This window comes from Coenobita brevimanus, chromosome 57 (genome assembly GCF_032717465.1).
Source record: "Coenobita brevimanus isolate Jiangsu-jjx chromosome 57, ASM3271746v2, whole genome shotgun sequence".
NCBI classification, from domain to species: domain Eukaryota; kingdom Metazoa; phylum Arthropoda; class Malacostraca; order Decapoda; family Coenobitidae; genus Coenobita; species Coenobita brevimanus.
In genome coordinates, this window is record NC_137010.1 from 5,974,771 (window position 1) to 6,000,127 (window position 25,357).

At 41.6% G+C, this 25,357-nt stretch overlaps 1 protein-coding gene across 1 annotated transcript in view; it reads right to left on the reverse strand.

Moving 5' to 3' along the window:
• SMC2 (structural maintenance of chromosomes 2) overlaps positions 1–25,357 on the reverse strand; it is a 109,633-nt gene that overhangs the window by 51,031 nt on the left and 33,245 nt on the right. Inside the window, exons 9-10 of the mRNA XM_080274174.1 lie at positions 14,154–14,329; positions 446–564 (exon numbers count right to left, since the gene is read on the reverse strand). Coding sequence (XP_080130300.1) covers positions 446–564; positions 14,154–14,329 — 295 coding nt within the window. The remainder of the gene's footprint in view (positions 1–445; positions 565–14,153; positions 14,330–25,357) is intronic.

The window sequence follows — 25,357 nt, forward strand, 5'->3', positions numbered from 1 at the left end:
TGAAGGCAAAGGAAAAATGATGTTCCCGTTCAAAATGGTAGTATCCGAAGCCACCACCAGATGGCTGATCAGTTTCCTGCCCTTTCCCTCCCTCACATCGTCTAAGTCAAGTCTCAGGATTCTCAGTCTGTCTGCCCATGTCGCACTCACATACCGTGGTGTTTTTAGCACTGTACAAGACCCACTCTTACTCCCCTGTTACATCACGACCCCACCGTACATTTACAGTTCTATTACCTTTCTTTGAGCAAAAGACTTACTTAAAATGATAGTTAATAATGGGGAAGTACTGTAAATGATGAAGATAGGTTGAGGTGTCAACCATATACTGTACACTTACTTCCAATTATTCAATGGTTTCTAATATGCAAAATTTCCAATACACGGCACATTTTGCCAACCATATTCTCCCATGCTGAGAGACCCCACTCTATCAACAACTCACCTGGACTCCAGACCTTCCACTTTTTCACGCAGGTTGTAGATCTGTTTGTTCAGGTTCTGTCGTTCGCCTTCCAATCCCTCAACTTTACTATCATCATAGTCTTGAGCTTCCAGTTGTGCCTGAAAATACAGGTGGTAAGGCACTGACAGGGGATTAAGTTCAATATATATACTGTACACTTACAATTTTTGGTTTTGACCATTAAAAGGATCATAGCTTCTGCTTTCATCAGTGACTTTAATTCAAATGTGGGAGAATTTGCACCATGAGTTTTTGCTACTGACATACTTGTGCCACACTATGCATTAGACTCTGTCCACACCATGGTTTTCAGGATGATCTGATCCTAAGGTCAATCAGTCCTCTGTCATTTTCACCCCAATTACCTAACCTAATCTAACCTACCTAACCTAATCAGAACAACTTGGTGACAGATGAGTTTTGGAACTAATTCAATCTGTTACTGCATCATGCCACCATTGTGAAAGCACAAGTGAATTGAAATGTGAAATTTACTGTAAATTTTTTTACCCAGTATGGTTCAAAACATTCCTTACCCACCTCAGCCAAGGCTATAGTTCTTTCATCTTAATTTGGCCCAGATTTTAATCTATTGCAGCTATTTCCTATAGCTCATTGGCATAAAAAGTCCAGTGGAAAAAAAAGGTATAGTCCATCCATCCACCATCCAATCCTATGTTACCCCATGGGAAGTGTAAGGGCCTGGAGCTAGGCAAGTTGGTCCTGGCATTTAAGATAAGAATGACCAGCCTCACATATCCATGAGTGGCATTATGTGAGCAATAAACTCCAAACACAGCTTGGAAATAAACCTGCACCAGCTCAATCCGATTGGAGCACCTTAACCCTTCCCATCTAGGTGGCATGTATACATGACGACCTGGGAACATCTGGGTGACATGTATACGTGATCTAGTGTTTTGTAGTATTATTGTTATTGTATTATTATTATGAGTATTGCATCATATTATAAGAGCATATTATACTATAATTTTATATTATAGGTTTAGCTGGGAAATTATGGTTTTAATAACGGTGATTTTTAAGAAAAACACCTGCTGGTGGTTTGGGTGGTGAAAACAACCCCCAGACGTGATGGGTTAATTACCCACTAAACCACCAGGCACCATAATTTGATTATATGATTACCACCCAGCATAGTTAATGGTTTCCTGGTGTACAGGAAACCATTTGGCTTGTCACTCAGAGTAGAGTCACCCATAGGCAGAAGGAAGAGGAAAGAATGAAGGAAAGAAAGACAGAGGGAGTGTAAAGTCACCCACAGGCAGAAGGAAGTGGAAAGAATGAAGGAAAGACTGAAGAGGAAGGAAGGAAGAGAGGAAATGGCAGACATCCAAAGCAGCAAAACATTGCATGAGTGGATGGTGAGCACCCCCACCTACCACTAAAAAAAAAGGTATAATATTGCTCCTAAAAGAAAAATAAATAGTTTCATTTAGTTTATAAAGGGTCCAACATGCATGCATTGGCCTTGGTCACCTAATAGTGGCTCTCCATGTTGCTCAATCTCTGGCAACCACCTTATTCAGTCCCTTGTCCCTACGGCCACACTCTATGACCTCATCCCAGGTCTATTTTGGTCTACCTCTTCCAGACTTGAAAAGGTTGCCTGACTCATCATCATAAATTTATCATCAAGAACATTACCAGCTTGAGAAGAGCTGTCAAATAAGAGGTGGGAGAGTAATGAAATGAGGCAACAGCACTGGAATGTTGAATATATAACTACTATCCATGTTTATTTTTATGCATTTTTACTATTAGCAATACTGCAATTATTTTCATTTTTCAAGACAGTGTTTTTGTTACTGCACTATTCATTTTGTATGCATCACTACCATTCTAGCACCTGTTTATGGTGGCTTAGGAAAGAGAAAGAAATGAAGTTACTGTACCCTATACTGTAGTACCATACAATACAGGGACTATAGTGTACTGTACATGGCTTCTAAATGGGTATCTGTAAACTGTAGGATAAATTCAGGGCCCTGATGTATATGTGAGATTTGGGTAATATTTGAAACGTTTGAGGAACCTATGTCTAGTGAATTTCACAAGGATACTTTAAGTGCAGAGGAGCACATTGCAAGGGTTACCCCCCCCCCCTTATTAACCTGGAAATTGATAGAATGATTCTCAGGTAAGTGTATATGAAGTACATTAGAAAAAAAAAGGGGGGGGAGGGGAGGGGGGCATATAGTCAAGCTTGTGAGTATCAACCATCTTGGTTGCTCACTACTGACAAATTTTAAAAAGTGGTGGTCAAGTGCTAAAGGAAGGGACTCCTGAATTAAATAGGATCTTAAGATGAATTTCTGAGTGGGTCAGGGGTTAAGCAAGTGTATAAATTCATAAAAACATTCTTAACTGATCCTGCATGACATCAACTGACAGTTAACCCATGGATTGCGCAAATACCTTTTTTTATCCCACCCCGTGGTGTGCAAAAAATGAAGGGAAAAAAAAAAAAAAATTCTTTTTGTTTATTATAAACTTGAAGATATATATCCAGGGCATCATCTGGTGGAAAAAAAAAATATATATATATATCCTTCTCTCTCTCTTCATCTTTGCGTAGGGCCATGCATAGGTTTACGTAGGGGAGTGGTGGGAGAGAGAAAGAGAAAAAAAAAAAAAAAAAAAAATCTTGTTTTTGTTTATTATAAATTTGGAGATAAACATCCTGGGCATTGATGAAAAGAAAAAAATCTCTCTCTCTCTCTCTCTCCATCTTTGCATAGTGCCATGAGTAAGTTTGTGAGGGGGGGTCAAGCTGTTTACGGTGATGCACAGCCAGTACAGCCTGAGCTGTGGCTCGCAACGCGACGCTACCCAGCCTGAGCTGTGGCTCGCAATCCATGGGTTAACAAAAATATCTCTACTCATACCATCACATCTGTCCTGAATGTCATATTCCTAGCATGATTCACTATAGATAACACAGCATTTGCATGCCAGCAGAGTCATATGGATTGTGTGGTGCCATACACTGTATGTGGACGAACTGCTGGATCTCAAGAAAAAGACTGCCAATAAAAGATATCATCGTCACCATCATCTGGACCGTCTTTCCCACCACAGGGCAGGGTGAGGAGTAGCAATGTCCAGACAGCCCAAATTTGCCCAATCCATTGGGCCACACTTTCATTCACTCACCATGCAAACCCCCGGAATCCTGGCTTTATATGATATGCCAAAAACATTCACCACGTACTGTAGCTTCACAAAAACGTATCCGATAGAGTCAATACGGAAGCAGTCCTGTTAAAAAGGGGTGCCAAATCCCTGATCATGTGCTTCTCCTCACAATATTTATCCGGCCAGCTCGATCTCTTGTCAATTTCCTAACCTCACTGACTTTCACACCTTTCTTTCTCACGCACTCATCCACCATATACCTCCACATTCTCCTTGGCCTACCTCGTCTCCTCTCTCCTTCAAATTCACTCAGATATACCCTTCTCACCACTCTATTGTTATCCATTCTCTCCACATGACCATACCATCTCAGTACACTCTCTTTGATTCTGGTGTCCAAAAGCTTCCTCACTCCACATCTTTCACGAATCAAATTATTAAGTATACTATCAATTCTCTGTACTCCCTATACATTGCTCAGCAGTCCCATCTCCTCTGTTCTCACTCTGGACTTTTCATTTTCATGCCACACCATAGCCTCATATCCCTATGTAAAAGTTGTTACTAACACTCCTTCATGTAAGCCTCATACAGCTGTGACACTCATGCCTCTGGTTCTTACCAATGCCTTCATTGTACCAGCTACTTCCCTTCCTTGTATCACTATACTTTCACTTCTGCACATTTTCCTCTCTATTCTATCATTGTATCCAGGTATTTTAACTCTCTTGCCAATTCGTCTCTCTCTCTTCAATGCAGCATCACACTGCGAGTCACCTCTCTCTATAACCATCATTTTATTTTTTTCTACATTTACTCTCAAGGAAGGTAGAGTCCCGGAGGATTGGAAGTCAGGGACAATTATTCCCCTGTACAAAGGGGGAGGGGAAAAAGAAGTGCGTGGTAATCATAGTGGCACATGTCTTCTTAGTTTATCTATCTATTTATTGCCAGATGCCTTAATCCCGTACAGGGTGGCCTCAAACAAATCGCCTCCACGTCGCCCTATGCCCCGCCATTTCACTCCCTTGCTCCCAACTCACACCCCCCTCTTTCATATACCTCTCCACCCCATCCCTCCATCTCATCCTCAGCCTCCTCCTTCCTCTCCACCCCTCCACCTCACTCACATACACTCTCCTCGTAGTCTCTCACCCTCCATCCTCTCCACTTGGCCAAACCACCTCAGTGTGTTCCTCATAACGCTTCCTATCACATCCACATCCACACCACAATGTTCCTTTATATCCTCATTTGTCAGCCTGTCTCTCCGTGTGACTCCACAGGCTCCTCTTAAATAACTCATTTCCACTGCTCTCATTCTTGACTTGTGTCCTTCCAACAACGTCCAAGCTTCACTTCCATATGTTAGAGTTGGTATCACAATACTGTCATGTAGTAATTTTTTCACTTCCATGCTCGCTTCCCTGTTTCTTATCACTGCTTTCAAGGAACCAGCAACCTTTCTTCCTTGTTGTACCCTTTGAAGCACTTCACCCTCCAAACTTCCATCCTTACTCATCACACTACCCAAGTACTTAAATGTACTCACATTATCCATTTCCTCACCATCCAACCTCACTGTACTGTACATTCACTGACTTCACCTCTCTTAAAGACCATCACCTTACTCTTCCCTACATTCACCTTTAGATTTCGTTTCTTACACACTCTCCCAAACTCATCCACCAAGCCTGGCAACTCCCCTTCGTCTTCACTAAACAACACGGTATCATCTGCAAACAACAGTACACAGAGTTTCCAAACACTACCCTCTCTCACTAGGGCCATTCCGACATCCACTGCCCTACCTTGCATCTCTTTTATTACCCCATCCATGTACAGATTGAACAACCATGGAGACATGACACATCCCTCTTTCAACTCAACCTTCAGAGAGAAAAATTCACTCAGTTCATCAACCACACGCACTGCAGCCTTAGCACCATCATACATATTCTTCACAGCATTCAACAACTTCCCATCTACTCCATACATTCTTAATACTTTTCACAATCCGTGTCTATCCACCCTGTCATATGCTTTCTCCAAATCCATGAAGGCTGCATACAACTTCTTTCTCTTCTCTAGAAACTTTTCCACTAAAGATCTAAGAAGGAATATCTGATCTACACAACCTCTTCCCTTCCTAATGCCTCCCTGTTCTTCTCCAACTAATTCCTCTGTTATTTCCCTAACTCAGTCAATAAGTATCCTACCAAACACTTTTCCTATTATACTAAGAAGACACTTCCTTTTCCCCTTTTCCTTTGTACAAGGGAATAATTATACCTGACTTCCAATCCTCCGGGACTCTACCTTCCTCCCAGGCCAATCTGCACATCCTCCACATCCATTCTACTACTATCTCTCCCCTTTGCTTCAGCATTTCATCACACACTCCATCAATTCCTGGGGCTTTCCCCAATTTGACTTTCTTCATTGCTTCCACGACTTCTATCCTACTGATTTTTTCCTGTCTTCTCACCTCCCTCCTTCTCCTAGCCATTCTCCAGCCACTTATACTCGCATTGCTTCCAGTCTCTATGTTCAACAATTCCTTAAAGTGTTCTCTCCATCTGCTCACTTTTTCTCCCTTCTCCACTAGCAATCCACCATTTCTATCTTTCACTCCCCTACTAACTTCTCTGCCACCCTGTCTTACTCTCTTCACCTCTTTCCAGAACATTTTCTTACAGTCCCTCCACTTTACACACAGATTCCTTCCAAATTCCTTATCCACTCTCTTCTTACTAATCTTTTCATCTCTCTTCCTTTCTACATATAACTCTTTCTTCCACCTCTCAACTTCTTCCACGCCCCAATTTCTCATCCATTCATTGTATGCTTTCTTCTTTTGTGCCACAGCCTGTCTCACCTCTTCATTTCACCGTGCTGTTCCTTGCACCCCCTTCCATCTTCTCTTCACCCCACACACCACATCACATGCTGCACATATTTCTTCTGTGAATATCTTGCACACACCTTCCAATTCCCCCATCAGCTCCAATTCACATTTACCCAATCGTTCCTTCACTTCTCTCTTATATTCTGCCTTTTTCTCATCCTCTTGTAACCTTTCCATTCTCCTTGCAACTACTCCTTCCTCCTGTCCTTCCCTTCTATTTCTCCAACTTACTTGGATCTTGATTCTGGTCACCACCAAGTAGTGGTCAGAAAGTCCACTCCCCCAACCTTTATAAGCTCATGCATTCATTACACATCTTCGCATCCTTTCATCCACACACACATAATCAATCACTGACTTTCATTCAGTTCACCACCCACCCTTCTCATCACTTGCCATGTATACCTGTGGCTCATTTTGTGCCTGAAGAGGGTACTGGCTATCACCAACCCCCTCCCGGCACAAATGTCCACTAAAGTGTTGTCATTCTCATCTATCTCAGCAGGCACACCCCACTCACCAACTATTCCATCCACCTTCACATTCCCTACTTTACCATTCATATCACCAATCAAAAACACTCTCTCATTCCTTTTAAACTTTTCCATGCACAATTCCACATTTGTCCAGAACTCTTCTTTCACTCTGCTTGCACAATCTTGCGTTGGCGCATATATGCATGCAATCGCCCACATTTGTATTCCAGTTTTCAATCTTACCTACACAATCCTTGAGCCACCTGATCCATACTCTCTTATGTTCTTCTTCCATCTTTTACTCACAACAATACACACTCCTTCTTTTGCCCTCTTATTCTCACCTACTTCTGCACATATACCTCATCCATACTCCCATTCTCTCACACTCTCTCCTCTCCATTTAGTTTCATTTACTCCACATACATCCACTTTCGCACTCTCAAGTACCTGGACAATCTCTCTCTCTCTCTTTCACCTCATCATTCGCACCCCTTACATTCCATATTGCGATCCGTACCATGTCCTTTGTCCGGTCCTTGGTTGTCATCGTTTGGTCAGTCCTTGTCCGAAGCTTCTTGTTCGTCTTTTTAGTTAGCTGTTTTCCGTGTGATGAATGGTGATAGACAAAATATCTCAAATTTGTTGTATGCTATGATGCAGTCCTACTTCCAAATTCCAGACAATAACTTCGTAGTGTAGTGCAGAGTTTTGCTGATGTCTCTGAGCGTCGTGCCTTGAGAGTAAATAAGAGTAAAGTGATGGTAATCAAAAGAGGTGACTCTCAGTGTGATGTTACAGTGAATGGAGAGAGACTGTAGTTGGTGAGAGAGTTCAAATACCTGGGTACAGTGATAGAAAAGAGAGGAAAATGTTCTAAAGAAGTGGAAAGTAGAGTGACACAAAGAATAAAAGTAGCTGGTGCTATGAAGACTTTGATAAGAAACAGAGGCTCGAGTGATACAGCTGCGCAAAGGCATCCATGAAGGAGTGTTAGTGCCAACTTTATCATACAGGTGTGAGACTATGGTGTAGAAAATTAACAGTCAGAAATGAAAGCAGTGGAGATGAGACTGCTGAGTAATGTATGTGAAATACAGAGAGTGGATAGGATACAAAATAATGTGATTCATGAAAGATGCAGAGTAAGGAAATCTGTGGACATCAGAATTGAAGAGAGCGTACTGAGATGGTATAATCATAAGGACATAATAGATAAAAATTGAGTTGTGAAAAAAGTATATCTAGGCAAATCTGAAGCAGGGAAGAGGAAAGGTAGGCCATGGAGAAGGTGGAGGGATAGGGTGAACGACTGTGTGAGGAAGAGAGGTATGGAAATCGGTGAGGCGAAGGGACTGACGAGATCAAGCTGACTGGATGAATATTGTGAGAAGAAGCACATGATCAGGGATTTGGCACCCCTTTTGTAATGTGACAATGTTGGACTGACTCGGATAAGTTTATATGAAGCTACAGAACATGGTGAATGTTTTTGGCATATCCGACAGAGCCAGAAGTCCAGGGGCTTGAATGATTAGTGTTTGGAAGCATGGCCCATTGGACTGGGCAAATCTGGGCTGTCTGGACATTGCTACTCCTCACCCAGCCCTAGGGTGGAAAGGGAGGTCCGGATGATGATGATGAAATATATATATATATATATATATATATATATATATACTGTATACATATATATATATACACTGTATACATAGTATACTGTCAGGCAGGGCTATTTCAGACATTTTCGGTCTTTTTAAAAAACTTTTGCTACAGAGAACACATTGTGTTTAACACAGGATCCTCATATATTCCATGGATCTAGAACAATGGTTTAAGAATAAAATGGTGCAAAAACAATGTTCTATGATAAAGAATAAAATTTGGGCAAAATTTTAATGTAACATTCTGAAAACCTTGGCTCAGGGACTACCTTAAATTTTCATTTAAAATGCCCTTTAGTAAGATAATAACTATTTGTACAAACACTAATGTTATAAAATATTTAAATCAACTGGAAAAAAAAAAAAAAAAAAAAAAAAAAAAAAAAAAAAAGGAATTTTTGTAAATTTTTATAAATTAATTTTGTAACAAAAAAATATTCTATAAAATATACTGTTTTTTAGCTTTTTTTGTTTTGTTTTATTAACCCCTTAAACGCGGCTGTGTACAGTCGTTCCCCCCCGAGTGGCGGGGTTGTATCGCGGTCTGAGTACCTGTAGGAAAATATTCGCCAAAAATCAGAGATTAACCCTAGAACATTATACTTGGTATGGCAGATAGTACTTACATTCAGCTTTCTCCAGAGACAGGTGTTGAGCCTTCGTGGACTACCCAAGGACTTGTGGAGACTTGCAAAGTTGGGTAACCAAATCTTCACTTTCACACCTCCAGCAACCCGGTTTCCCCTCTACCACAGCCTCATTCTGTCACAGTAAACTTTATACTACAACGTAAAGGTAGTTAGGAATCCGTATTTGTACAATAAGCACTGAAAATAAGGCTAAAATCAACGGAGCGTACGGCCGACATGCACTGTGGTGGCGGTCTTCCCGTCACTCAACAAACATTTCCATTTTCACAGCTAAAAACATGTATACTACATTATTTTCAATCATATTACTTCCCAAAAGATCACCACGGCGCGCTTTTTATTCTGCCTTACGTCCGCCACTTTATTCTCGTTCCTGTCGGCCGCTTGCACTGACTGGGAAGAGCTAGAACTCGCCATAATCTCACTTTGAAAGCCTGCAGTAAACTGACGCTAAACAGGGGCAAACTGTGAGAAAAAAAGCTAGTGTTACAACTGGGGAAACAAGCGTTTCCTAGCAGCATAAACTGCTTGTGAGAGGAGAACGCAGATTTACAGTTCTGAGCGCTCAGAGCGCTGCCATGTATCAAAGCCAGGCTGGCCGGGCCGTGGTGGTGGTGGTTGGGGGGGGGGGGAACGCGATATTTGGCAACAACTGAGGTCAGTAGTACAAAGGTAAAGTATGCTAGTTGTAGCTAGAGGGTGGTGGTACTGATAGACAATACCAGCTGGAGCCTGCTTGCCCGCGGTTATTCAAAATTTACTCAAATCGCAAACGCGACGATCCGCCGTTATGTCCTTTGGGCCGACCGTCGCAAATGCGACGATCCGCGTTTAAGGGGTTAACAAAGCAAATTTAGTTACAGAATTACAAAAATTACACTTAATGATTACCCTATAGCTTCAGATGACTCTACTCAATTTTCAGTTCAAAGAAATCTTGACTTTTGAGTAGAATTGTAGTTTTCTAGGCAATTACTTGAGGAACTTTTTTGACAATCTGGTCCTCTGATGTTTCACTAACATCAGCCATGTTACGTTTTATTAACGCAATTAAAGGTTGGTGCATGTACCCTGATGGCACTTCTGTCTTTCTGAAGCAGGTACCAGTCCATGTGGGGTCAGCTTCTCTTTCAACTTGTCTGACTGGTTGTCCCAGGTAGCAACGCAGCTTATTGTTTATCACAAAAAGAGGCAATACAGTAATCCCTGTACTATCCGGACTCCCTCCTTACCGGACATTTTGGGCCCGGGCCTTTGGCCCCCCCCCCCCCCCCAAAAAAAAAAACTATACTCTGAAAATGACGCGCAGCGCCGAACAGCTGTGTTTACGCTTGCTGCTTGCTTCCCCCATCCCTCACCAGTTACCACCTAACTACCATCCTGACTAGGCGCTCATTCAATGGATACAGCACGTGCTTGTTTTTGTAAATAAACAGTGAATAAACTGCAATACCTTGCCACTAGACCACATGGGAATTTACAGTGTTTTGCAGTGTCATGAAATTAGAATTCAGAGTGCAAAGATTAAGTACAGAGTGTAAACTGGCGGTTGAACCTGGCAGCTGAAACTGGCGTGGTGCAATTAAGAACAGTATGTGCAGTGTTAAACAATTACTGTATAACTCATAGTGGAAAGGATTAAGTGCAGCACAACACTGGATTACTGTACGTGCTTCAAGAGCATTTTCACCACTGCCAGAGCCTTGGAGGAGGCAGGTTAGCCTTCGTAACGAACGGCCACGGACGTATTGTAAGTAACCTGGATACTGCTAAATATTTTCCACACTCACTTCTAATTCCTCATTCTCTGGTTCCTTTTCATTTATTTCATACTTTCTGACCCTTAAATAGGTGCTATGCATGTCCGGTAGAGAGTTTGTAGGTGGTTTTCTGAGCTAGGCTGGGTTAGGGTCCATAAGTACCAGTCCAGGAGGCAGGGGCCCACACTCCGGATGGACCCACTTTTCGGACATGCCTTTGGCTCTATTACATTGGATAGTGGAGGGATTACTGTAATATATTTGCCTGCTGCACATCTGTCTTGAGAGTGTTTTTCCAGTGGGACAGCATCTGGGCCGTCTTGTGCCTCAGGGAGAGGAAATTGCTCCAGGAAGCGCCGATGAGCCCTTTACCCTCTTTGGAACCATACGATGATGATGACCTTTCACATTGCGTACCAGTACGTCTTGGAGCTGCAGTACCAAAGGTGCTGGGCTCAATTGTTACTGTTTGACCAGCAGGAACATTTAACATTTTTCCTCTTTTTGTTGTAGGCTTTTGTGCTTTCACACCATTCACTGAGCATATGCATTGGGTTTTTGCTCACATGTTTCCTTGGTGTGTGTTTTTGGTCGTTCCCTTACTTATTCAGTACATGAGATGGCTTGAATGGGTAAATACCACAAGCCTGAAATCCTGCCTTGATTAACAGTGGCCACTTGCAGCAAATCTCTTCCAGGAATTTTGAAAGCAGTTGTGGGAAGAACCAGTTCGGCATTACCCCTACATGCATTCCGCTTCCTTTTCTCCATTCCTCCAGCACTCTTCTCCATATTCTCTTCATTGGTGGACAGACAGCCACATCTAATGGTTGTAGTAAAAGGGTTGAATTTGGTGGGAGAAACACTAACTTTACATTATGTTATTCACAGAGACAGGACCTCAAATGATATGTGTGAGGGCAGACTATCCCCAGTAAAACATCTGTTTTATTTGGTGTAACGTCCTGATGTAACGCAATGCGCACATCTTGACCCATTCTGAGAAAATGTGACTGTCAAATCAGCCACTGGTTGTGCAGTTATAGCGACAGTTGCTTGGACTTCCTGTAGTCCATGTATCCATGAGAGGCTCAACCTCGTAGACAACGTAAGGAGCAAACATTTGCCTGGCCGCAGTGCTGGCGAACATGATGGAGATATTAGTTTTGCTTCTGTTCATAACCCTCACCACATACTTCATTCCCCTACTGAAGAACAGCATTTTTTATTTGTGATCATCCTGTAGGTTTGTCTCATCGTAATTTACTGTATGTTCGATGGAAGAAAGCCAGTCAAGGAGTCTTCCAGGTGGGAGAAGTAATCTTGAATTTGCTCTGGTGACAGCGGCATGTTTTCAACTGATATTCTGACAGTGTCTTCTGGTAACAATATGGCAATTTCTCTTATAAAACCCAGCAACCCAGGCCCCCTCTGGTAGGTTGTTGTCAAAAGGCACGACCATCCTGGCTGTTCTGTCTGGATGTACTTTGATGAAATTCCTTAGGTCCTTGGAGTCAAATGCCAGGCCATAGTTCCCATGAGTCACTACAATTTGGGCAATTGCATCTTCTTCTTCCCTTGTTAGTGAGGTGGGATGTCCTGGTTGACGAATGTGCAACCCTTCAGTTGTCGCCTGCTTTCGGTTTACAATTGTGACGGGGCACATTAAACTCAATGGCAGCTTTGCGAAGTCATCCATCCATCCAGAACAGCTTGAACAGCTGCATTAAGGTTCTCTTGAGAGTAATTCTTAAACCTGGAAGCCATCTCCATGGCTCTCTTCTTGTAATTTCTTACCATCTGTAGACAGATAAATGAGAAAAAAAGGTCCTTGCAAGTTCCAAGGAGGTGCAAGGTTGAATAAACTGAAAATGCTTCAGCAATTGTGTCACTGTCCGACACAGCCCTGGACTTTTATGCGTTTTTTTTTTTTTTCCCCCGGAAAGTAATTATTGATCAAATTTAATAAAATAATGGGTACACAAACCTTAATAGTAAAAAAAAAAAAAAAAAAAAAAAAAAAAAAAAAAGGGGGGGGGAGGGGGGGGGGGCTGTTGTCAGGTGTCTGGTATATGCACCTTAATGTTTTCTCACCAATTCTCCAGGAAAAACAATGCCATATGAACACAGTGATAACATATGAAAAAGGGACTAAAACAAAGAGTAGGAAAATAGCAACTCCACAGAATTAACCCTTTCGCAAAAAATGACTCAAAATGGTCAAAACGGTGTTAATCTGAAGAGAAACCGATGAAGCACTATGACACTTGTCAGTTGTGGTCTGAAAGGATGCAGATTAGACAATTCCGGACAAAAATATTCACCAAAAATTATGTTTTAGCATGAAATGCATCAATATTTGGTGCATCATAGGGGAGGGTGTCTATTTCCAGGCCAACATTCTCAAATAGTTGGCACTCTCTCGGTTTTCAGCTTGGGGGAGGAGGGGGGGGCTGCACGACGTTTGTCGATTTAGTCAAAAACTATTGGTCATATCAGAATTCCGACAACACCACATGAAAGCTCGTAAAATTCTGCATCTAGACATATGCTTAGCTCTTGCATTATGCAGGCAAAATTTTGTGCTACAGTGTAGGGCATTTATTTTCCCTGCTGAACAACAGAATTCTCACTTCATTTCAGTACTTTCACAGTATTTTTACTCATCAATTTTGTGTGTTTTTATTAGCTTGTCATATAGTATAAACATCTGGGAAGATGACGGTATACAATTTATACCACTATAACCAATTTCTGGGGCAAATAAAATACGTGAAAATGTTTTCCTTTGTGCGTGAGTCCAGCCTGCTCTCGTGGCATCTTCTCTGATCATATCCCACACACTTACAGAAAACTTATGGTGCACGAGGGGGTTAAAGTGCAAAGCATACAGCATCTCTCTCTACTCTCTCAAAAAAAAAAAAAAAAAAAAAAAAAAAAAAGGTAAGTCGAGTAAATAGTTTTCATAAAGAAAAAACCATATGCGACCACCGGCCAGCTGTCCTAAATAGCCCCGAGAGTCCAAATAGCCCCGTCTGACGGTATTTATAAAGATTACTAGACTTCTCACCTTGAGTTTGTTTACATCCTTCTCCATTTTATCCAGAAGACTTTTGTCCTTTGTGTACTGGGCAGCAGTCTGTTTCATTTCCTGCTCCTTCTTCTTCAGCTCTGCCTTGCTATGCTTCAGTTTCATTTCGGCCTGCTTTGTCGCAGTCTTGGCCTCTGTAATGCTAGCTTTTGTATCTGAAATGATTTTTAATGGCTTAGTTCCTTGGAGATACTTCCATCCATCCATCCATCATCAAATTCTAAGTTGCCCCATTAGGAAAAGAAGCCCGGGGCTAGGCAATTTGGTCCTGACATATAAGACTGGGTATAATTTTTAAATCCTACCCACCCGATGAGAATAAGCAGAACTAAGTTTGAACAATGATGATAACCATGATGATATTCATGTTATCTACCACTCTATCATCCAATTCTTTATTGTCCCACCTAGAGCACAGAAGCTTAAGGCTAGGACACTGAGTACCAAGATATACTCAAGTGTAAGCAAAATGTTACAGAGTACCATAACAGGTATACTATATTCTTTTCTCTTTGAATTAGACCAGATTATTGTTCTTTTGCAGCTAATTCCCTGTAGCTCAATGGGAGAAAGACATTACACCTCTACATCTCTCCATAGCACTTCTTCATAACTAAAACCATCATCATCATCATCATCCAGCTCCCTTTTCCCACCAAGGATGGGCATGAGGTACGGTCCAAAGAGTAAGAAAAAGCTTGACAGACTGAGAACCAACCAAAGTTTGCTCAATTATGGTACACAGGACACCCTCATTCATTCACCATTCAAGTTTCTTGGATCCTAAGTCCACCTTATGGGTACACCTTCGATCTAAATGCGGTTCATAACTACGTATCACTTTAGAGTCAATCCAATGACTAGAGCCATGTTCTAATTTTAAACCATTTTTACTACTCAGCATTCAAGATGGAGCAGTGGCAATTTTAGGCCAACATAAAGTTAGCACAAGAACTCTGCCTAGATGGTCAAAACATATAACAGACTGAAGTGTGAAAAGCTACCAAAGAGTGTAAAAAAGCAAAACTTTTGAAAGACTGGGGAGAGGAAAATAGAGAATTGAGACAGAGTGAAGAAGACAGCAGCAGACAAAAGGACTGGGGTCATTTTTGTTATGATCACCCTGGATGAACTCTGGGATTAGTTGTCTGGCTACAGAGTAAGACTGCAAGATACTTTTTCTGTAATCAAATATATATCAGTATTTTGGAAACCATTTGCTACACTGGGTGGTAACCATATACTGTAACAAAACTATGGCGCCTGCTGGTTTAGTGGGTATTTAAGGCGCTCCGACTGACCCTATGTCGGTTCATATCCAAGAGGGGGTTGGGGTTTATCTCATGTAATCCCACTCAGGGATGACTGAGGCTGGTCACTCTCATCTTCAGTGGTGGGCAGCGCAAATGAAGAAGAACCCTGCGCAAGCGCAAGTGTGCAATCTAACAAATATTTAGCTTGCGCAATGTCGTAAAGCACAAGCGCAAACCATTTGCATATATTTGTAGGAATTACTGTAAAATATTGAGATACTGAAATAAAATAGCATTCTTGCTTTTATTTATCATTATTATTTTCTATTATTTGTAATTTGTGCAAGTGCGCAATCTAATATTTAGCTTGTACAATGTTGCTAAGCGCTAGTGCAAACCATTTGCATATTTTTGTGGGAATTACTGTTAAATATTGAGATATTTATATAAATTAGCGTACTTACTTTTATTTATTATTATTCTCTCTCTCTTTTGCCAGACGCCTTAATCCCGTAAGGGATGGCCACTGGCCACAAACAAGCAACAAATCACCTCCATGTCACTGCCCTGCTCCCAGCTCACACCCTCCTCTCTCAAATACTTCTCCACTCCATCCCTCCATTTCATCCATGGCCTCCACCTCACTCACATACACTCTCCTCGTTAGTCTCTCACTCTCCATGTTACCAAACCACCTCAGTGTGTTTCTCCTAACGCTTCCTGTCACATCCACATCCACACCACAACGCTCCTTCACTTCCTTATTTGTCAGTATGTCTCTCCATGTAACTCAGACTCCGCATGCTCCTCTCAAATAACTTATTTCCACAGCCCTCACTCTTGACTTCTGTCCCTCCAACAAGGTCAAAGCTTCACTTCCATACATTAGAGCTGGTATCACAATATCGTCATGTAGTAACTCTTTCACTCGTGACGTTCAAACAGAGGAGTGAGCGGGCTAAGAGCAGAGCGGAGGGACATGAAACAAAGGCTGTGATGTTGCCAGTTTTACTTTTATCTGCATTTTCGCAAGACGTTTTATTTAATAATTCAATACAGATATACAATAGCATGTGTAATTCCTTACAAAAATCATTAAAACATATTATTTAAATCAAATATCCACAGCCTAATAAATTATTAGGCTGTGGATATTTGATTTAAATAATAGGTTTTAAAGATTTTTGTTAGGAATTGCATATGCTACTCTTAGTAAATAATGTATTCTAATTTATTATTTACTAATAATAATAATGTAAAAAAATATTAGAACACATTCTCTCTGCTGAAGCATTTTAAGAAATGCTACTACCCTCCATCCCTCCCGCCTCCCCCAGAACCCTGGCAACCCGCTCGAGCCTCCCCCCCATCCCTTGTCCAGACATACAGGAAGCTCCCAAGACCACGTGTCCCGACTGCGCAGTGCGCAATCCAAGAGACAGATGCGCAAGCGCAAATTTAGTTGTTCAAGTGCAAGCGCAATATTGCGCATGGTCTCGTGCAGTGTGCAATGCGCAAACGATATTCCCCGGAGCACAACAGTGCGCAATTGCGCTTTGCGCAAGTGTTTGCGCACCTGCCCAGCACTACTCATCTTAAATGTCAGGACCAACTTGCCTAGCCCCAGGCTCCTATGTTCCTCAAGGGACAACAGTGGATAAGATGATAATGATTTTTTTAATGCTTGGACACTCAAAACAACGTCTATCTATCTATAGCCCGATGCCCTAATCCCGCATAGGGTGGCCACAGACAAAACGCCTCCAAGTCGCTCTGTCACCCATCATTTGACTGCCCTCCCCCCAACTCCCTCCCTCCTCCCTCATATACCTCTCAACTCCATCCTTCCACCTCATCCTTGGTCTCCCCCTCCCCCTCCCTCCCTCCACCTCACCCACATACACCCTCATAGTTGGTCTCTCATTCTCCATTCTCTCCACATGTCCAAACCAAATCAGTGTATTTCTCCTAATTTTCTCAATTACATCCACATCCACTCCACAACGTTCTTTCACTTCTTCATTTGTCAACCTGTCCCTCCATGTCACTCCACATGCTCCTCTCAGGTAACTCATTTCCACTGCTCTTACTCTTGACTTGTTCCCTTCTAGCAAGGTCCACACCTCGCTTCCATACATCAGGGTTGGGATCACAATACTATCATGCAGTGACCTATTAACTTCCAAACTTACCTCCCTATTTCTCATCACCGCTTTCAGAGAACCAACAATCTTCCTTCCCTGCTGTACCCTTTCACGCACTTCATCCACAAAACTTCCATCCTTACTCATCACACTACCAAAGTACTTACGGGCACTCACATTCTCCATATCCTCACCATCCAACCTCACTGTGCATTCTTTGACTTCATCCCTCTCAAACACCATAACCTTACTCTTGTTTACATTAATTTTCAGATTCCTCCTCCTACACACTGTCTCAACTTCATTCACCAAACCTTGCAACTCCCATTCATCATCACTCAACAATACCATATCATCGGCAAACAGCAACACTTGAATCTTCCACACTTCACCCTCATTCATCAGGGCCACTCCCATATCCACTGCCCTACCTTGCACCTCCTTTACAAACCCATCCATGAATATACTACACAGCCATGGAGCCATCACACATCCCTGTTTCAGTCTCACATTTAGATCAGAGAACTCACTAAGCTCATCATCCACTCACACCATAGCCCTAGCTCCCTCGTACATACTCTTCACAGCACTCAACAATTTCCCATACACTCTATATATTCTTAATACCTTCTACATACCTTGCCTATCTGCTCTGTCATATGCTTTCTCCAAGTCCATGAAGGCAACATACACTTTCTCTCCCTTCTCTAGATACTTCTCCAATAAACATCTTATAATAAATATCTGATCTACACACCTTTTTCCCTTCCTAAATCCCCCTTGTTCTTCTCCAACTAGCTCCTCTGTTATATGCCTAACCCTATCAGTATGTACTCTACCATACATATATAAATATATTTTTTTTAATAACAGAACAGAGGAAGGAAAAACAAATGGTAAAAAAAAATAATCCATACACCAGATTACTGGTGTCCTTCATTCATAAAATGTCTGTAACAGTTGGACTTGAACTGCTGTAGGTTGAAGTTTGGAGGGAAACAACTCTGGGGAAGCAAGTTCCAGAGAGATGTAGGTCAGGGAATGAAAGAATTCTGATAGGCAGAAGTTCTGCAATATGGCTAAGTGATGTTCCAACCATGAGCGCTGCCAGATGCCTGTGTAGCACAAGGGAAGGCATGGAGAGGTGGTACAATGGATGCAACTTCGTCAGAGCATTTGCCATAAAAATACCTGTAAAATAATGCAAGGAAGGCAACATTCCTTCTTACCTGTAAGGGAGGTAGTTTATTTATAATAGCAGAGTTATTAATAATTCCAGCTGCTTTGTTCTGAATTTTGTCTAGTTGTTTTAATGTAACCTCTCCACATCCACTCCACAAGGGTGAGCAATATTCAAGCTGAGAGTACACATGACTCATAAATTATAGCTAACTGCTCATGAACCATAATAAGAAGGCAAATACCCCTATGGTTACCACATACTTCACTTTCTCCTTTTCCTTCGTATATCCATCCATCCATCATCCAATCCTACATTGCCCCATGAGGAGCGTAGGAGCCCGGGGCTAAGCAGTTGGTCCTGACATGTTAGATGAGAGTGACCAGCCTCACTCATCCCTGAGTGGCATTACATGAGCAATCAACCCCAACCACCCCTTGGATATAAACCTTCACCGGCTCAATCCGACTGGAGCGCAATAATTACCCACTAAACCACCAGGCGCCAAAATTTGGTTATATGGTTACCACCCAGCATAGTAAATGGTTTCCTGGTGCACAGGAAACCATTTGGCTTGTCACTCTGTGTAGAGTCACCCACAGGCTGAAGGAAGTGGAAAGAATGAAGGAAAGAAAGACAGAAGAGAATGGAAGGAAAGAAGGATGGAGAGGAAAGGGCAGACACCTGAGAGCAGCACTACATCGAGTAAGTGGATGGTAAGCACCCCCACCTACCACATAAAGGAACAATTATACCTGATTCCCAGTCCCCTGGAGCCCTTCCCTCTTACCAAGCCACTCTACAACTTCCATATCCACTCCACAACAATCTCACCCCCATACTTCAGCATGTCCTTTCCCATCTTGATCTTCTTCATTGCTTCAACTACTTCTGCCCTAGAGATCTCTTCCTCTCTCCTCTCATCTCTTCTTCTCCCAGCCATTCCTCAACCACTTATACTTGCACTGCTCTTACTCTCTACATTCAACAAATCCTCAAAGTGCTCCATCTATCTCCTCATTTTCTCTCTCTTCTCCACCAACGATCCATTATTCCCAGCTTTCACTCCCCTACTATTTCACCTTTCACACTATCTTACTTTCTTTACCTCCTTCCAAAACAATTTCTTACTCTAACTCCATTTCACACTCAGATTCCTCCCAAACTCTTCATCCACTCTCTTCTTACTTTCCTTTACCAATCTCTTCACCTCCCTTTTCCTGCTCACATATACCCCTCTCTTCTTTCTCTTATCTTCTCCCCTACCTATTCTCGTTAGCCAGTCACTACATGCCTTCTTCTTTTGTTCCACAGCTCGTTTCACCTCATCATTCCACCATGCTGTCCCTTGCACACCCCTCCATCTCCTCCTCACTCCACAAACCACACCGTACAATGTACAGGTACTTGTGCCACTGAGCTATGTGAAATAAGCTGCAAAAGGATGAAAATCTAGACAAAGTTAAGATGAAAGACTAGAGAGAGAGAGAGAGAGAGAGAGAGAGAGTTTGGTGACCAGCTTCATTACAGTATTCTTGATTCCAGCTCATATTATCTCGTGCTGCAGTGAGACATGTATTAAAATGGGAATCATCAAAAGAGGTTTAATAACTTCAGTTTGTAGAAGACTATATGTTCCCATCATCATCATTGCAACTTCTTTCTCTCACCTATGGATGGGGTAAAGATAAACAAAGAAACAGAAAGCATGAAACATGGAGAACTATCAGCAGTACGCCAAGTGGCAAGGAGCAGACACCCATTCACACACTACCCAAGTCTCTGAAATCCTGGCTCGGCCTCACATGCCTAACCATCTTTGCGTACTTTGCGGGAATTTTTCTTCACAGATGTGCTTGACATTATCCACCAGTCACCACATAATCAAAATGTTGGCTATCAAGTTAAAACATTGTGCCAAACCTTTGTCATGTACTCCTCTATATACACTTCATCCAACAAGCTTGATCCCCAGTCTGTTTCCAAGCCTTGACAACTTCCATACCTTGTTTTCTTGAACATTCATTTACCTTATCCATCCACTTTCAAATACAGTAACACTAAATACTTGCAACAACAATCTGATTAATTTATTATATAACTTCATTACATGCCACTCACCTCCATCTGTCCACTTCTATGAAGCATGTTAGTGCTGATGTACAATGACCAAATTAGAAAAAGCACTAGGACTTACTTGAAACATCTGAAGTTGAAAACAAGTGAAATTAGGGAGATAACAGTATTCATACTGTATTACACAATTGTTCAATCATTGCTTTTGAGCCCTAAAAACCTATTTTATCTACCTCAGGGAGGATCTCTTATGTGAGGGAAGGATGTTTTCTTAAGCCCTTCAATACAATAATATTTATTGCCCGCCTTTAGCCTGTTAACTGCTCTATAAAGCCTGGGTTGTTCTGAGTGCGACTGCTAAATGCAGCCCTGGCTGCGCAGGTAAATTTCGAATATAGTGCCATGGTGACCAAGGCCGACCCAAGCAAGCATGTTTGAGCCTTCAAAACAGAAACTGAAACCGAAACCGAAAAAGAAAACAAAAACCATACATTCCAATAGGGAATTAGACACTTCAATGTTCATCCATGGCTTTACCAAGGTAAATATTGAGCTAATATTTCACTACTATATACTATGGCACATGTTCTCTCAATTCCTAAGACAAAATTTGGCCTTTGAGAAATTTCATTTTTACCCCTATGTCTGCACACCACGGACACCTCTAAAAAACCGCCATGCACAGTTCACGGGTTAGAAGGCAGAGCAATAATGTCTTTGTCTGTGTGTGTGTGTGTGTGTGTGTGTGTTCCCATTATATCTCATGAACAGCTTGAGCTATCAACATGAAACCTTCAGAGTAACAAGATACAGTCAAAATCTTGGCTGAGTTTGAAAATGGGCACTTGGGGTCAGGGTCAAGGTTACCAAAATGGCTGTCAAAAGTCAACTAGTTTTTATCAGGAGTAGTAGGGGCAGGCAGCCCCACCCAGGGAAGTCCTACCACCAAGGTAACGGGAGACTCAGGGAATAGCCTGGATTCCGTTTTTTCTCCTGGGCCAAGCTGGTTACACATCTTTCTGCCTCAAACATCAAAGGGCATCAGGCTGCCCTCTTTACACAACACACACATCCACATTATATCACATTGCCTTAAACCAGCTATCCTCTCCCCATAAAACACCGATCTTGTCATTACATATCATACACATTCCACAACACATCCCTGCTCTCCCCCCCATAAAAAGAAGCATGGTTGCTGCTATACTGGGAATTTGTGTGGTGGTTTCTTGGGTGACCACCACCAGCAGGGCTGGGTTGTCTGCACAGGGCCCTCCCGGTCGTCATCAAGCGACTGTGCCACCTCCAGTGTTGCAGCGCCCTAAATCTGCCCATCAGTGTAGTAAAATTTTCTTTTGCAATATTAGGGGACTTCACTCCAGCATCAACTCTGTTCAAAATTTCCTCCAGTTTGAATCCCCAGATCTGCTATTTTTGACAGAGACACAAGTAAGCTCCACCCCTGATTTAGCTGGATTTAATTTTCCTGTTTATATTTTGATTCAGAATTTCAGACCCAAAGGAGGCATATGCTGCCTTGCTAAATCAGAAATTGCCCTGGAGGAGATTACTAAAATTACTTGTCCTCATTTAAACTATTCCAAATTAAATTCTTCTGGTAAAATTAAGTAATTTTGTTGTGTTTATCGTTCCCTTAATGCCCCTCCAGACCCAAGTTTATTTGGCTCTCTGTCTTCACAACTAAGTGTACTCAACATTAATACTGCACCAGAAATTACTGTTCTGGTGATTTTAAGTCCATAATGTTGAGTGGCTCACTTATTTAGCCAGAACTGATGACTCTGGTCTTGAATGTGAGCTATTTGCAGACCCATTAATCTCACCCAGTTAGTCAGTAAACCCACCCGTGAACCAGACAACCCCGATCAAAATCCCCACCTATTGGACTTGTTTCTAACAACCAATTCAGATAATTACAATGTCAAAGTGAAGTCCCCCCTCGGATCCTCCGATCATTGTCTGATTCAAGCCACCAGCTTAACACCTGCCAAACCCTCCTGCTCCGAACCTGTCATGATGACTAAATAGCACTACGACAAGGCAGACTGGAAGGGACTCCAAAATTTTTTCATGGATGTTCCTTGGATCTCCTTTTTCTCCCAAGATGCAAATTCCACATTGGGCCACATACAGGATTTCATGAAAGTCGGCAAGGAAACATTCATTCCTCATCATAGTTACAAAAAAAAGACGTAATTCTCCTAAATGGTTTGACCACAATTGTGCCAGACTAACAGAACATAAAACAATAGTCTATAACACTTATACAAGGATCAAAACCAAAGAAGCCTTTAACTATTATAGAAATATCAGAAACCATGCCAAAACAATTATCAATCTTTCTAAATCAAACTTTCTATATGACAAGCTAACAAACTACTAAACAACCCAAATGATAACAATATATTCTGGTCAACCCTTAATACATTCAAAACTAACTTCACTACCACCTCTTCCATTCCACCGTTACAGTCCCCCAGTGGAAATCTAGTGAGTGAACCATGTGGAAAAGCCAACCTTCTTGTTGACATTTTTTCAATAAACTCAGCTCTAAATACAGAAAATCACAATAATCCTGTACTTGATTTTGATTCCCCTCAAATACCTCCTTTCATGATTCACACCAGATACGTACAAGCTGTATTACAGAATCTCTCAGCAGACAAAGCTACTGGTCCAGATGAAATTCCTTCAATAGTACAGCAAGCTCGCCCCGAACGCGTGGGTTTCGTTCCAACTGTGGCGCGTTCGGTGCGAAACCGCGTAAGTTTTAACTACTGTACTGTACTCTTTATTTTGCTCCATAGACCCCCTAAATGTGGTGTTTTGCTGTTATCTGCCATTGGTTATCAATATGAAGCTCTTTAAGTGGTCAAAAGTTTATTTAATGTTATAACTTACAAATACAGTACTGTACTGCACAGCAAAATTTCAACATACAAATACGTAAACACAAGGCAACATTCCGACGCTGATCAGTTTTGGGACAATTCGCCGTCACAACAATAACGAGACAATTTGCCGTCATTAATGAAGACAGCTATGAGTGATGCTCGAATATAATTAAAAGGTGACTACAGCGAGGAAAAAAAAAAGTTAATTATGGACTGAAGGTGCACCTAATAAATATTATCCAACGCCTACGCTATTGAACATAAGACTTTGATGGATCTCCCTGAAATATAGTTATTAAAGTATTGATTAATCAATAATAAGTACATTTATAGAATGACAGGGAATCGTCCAGGGCGCGAATTGTCCTGACGGGGAATCGTCCATGTTTTGACGGGGAATTGTCTGATGGAGAATTGATTTGACGCCAAACTGTCTTGGAACCCGCCGATCATGAGTTATCATATAAATCAGATTAACTGGTTACAAGGCTTTATTTAATGCTTTAAGTGCTTTAACTTACAAGTATGTACCAGAACAGTAAATACTTAACTTACAAATACAGTACTGTGGAAAAGCAGTACAGCAAATCTTTAATGAACAAATAAAAGAGGCAATATTCTGACGCCTATCAGCTAAACTTGTTGTAAGACTTTATTTCTTGCTTTAATGTTATTGAATAGTATAGAGGAGTCTCTTACCAGGAAATCATTGGATTTTCAAAGTTTCATTTAATCAATTTTTTGGATAAAAGATACTGTAACAATATGTAGGATACAAGGGAACAGTATTGTATTCGCCCATCACCCATTTCTGGCGACGTCTAGCCCACCACCACCACCAGCACCCCAAAAGCCACTCAACCATCACCAAAACACTTAATACACTGTAGTAACTATGTATGTAACTGCACTTTTGTAACTGTAATAGAAACTGTCAACTTAAACAAATCTTCACTCAAATAAACCTCAACCTTCACCAAAACAATTACGTAATTCATTGTAAGCAATTCGAACGAATAAAGTCTTAAACCTAATTGTTTTTTTCATATTTTGTTTCCTTATTCAATCATTTCCACATCATCTCCCACATCATCCAAATCTTCCGAGGTGGTGGATGGCGGCTGGCGCAACCAACGCTCACTCTCGTGACTAGCAGGGCAACCGTAAACTAACGCTAGTGGCGCAAATCAACCCCGCCGTGTTTGAATTTTCGGACAGATTTAAGATTTTTGCAGTTAATTGAAATGAGAACATTTTAGTAAAACTTACAGTTAATGGCATATTACGGTTAAAAGAATTTCGGATAAAAGAGACTCCACTGTACTTTAACTTGCATATTACCAGCACAACAGTAATGTAAATAGAGTACAGTATTTAACTTACAAATACAGTACTGTGGAAAAGCAGTACAGCGAATCACGTGATCACGTCATCAAAACAAACCATGCGCACTGTGCTGATGTTTGAGGGTTTGGCCTTTCAAAGGCCTCTCTTGCGTAAATTTATAGTTTTCATAATGGTTCTTCAATCTTACATTGTATTATACGTATCCCAGCACTTACTGCGTATAATTGCGAGCACATTTGGCGAGAACGTGTTCAGGGCGAGCTTACTG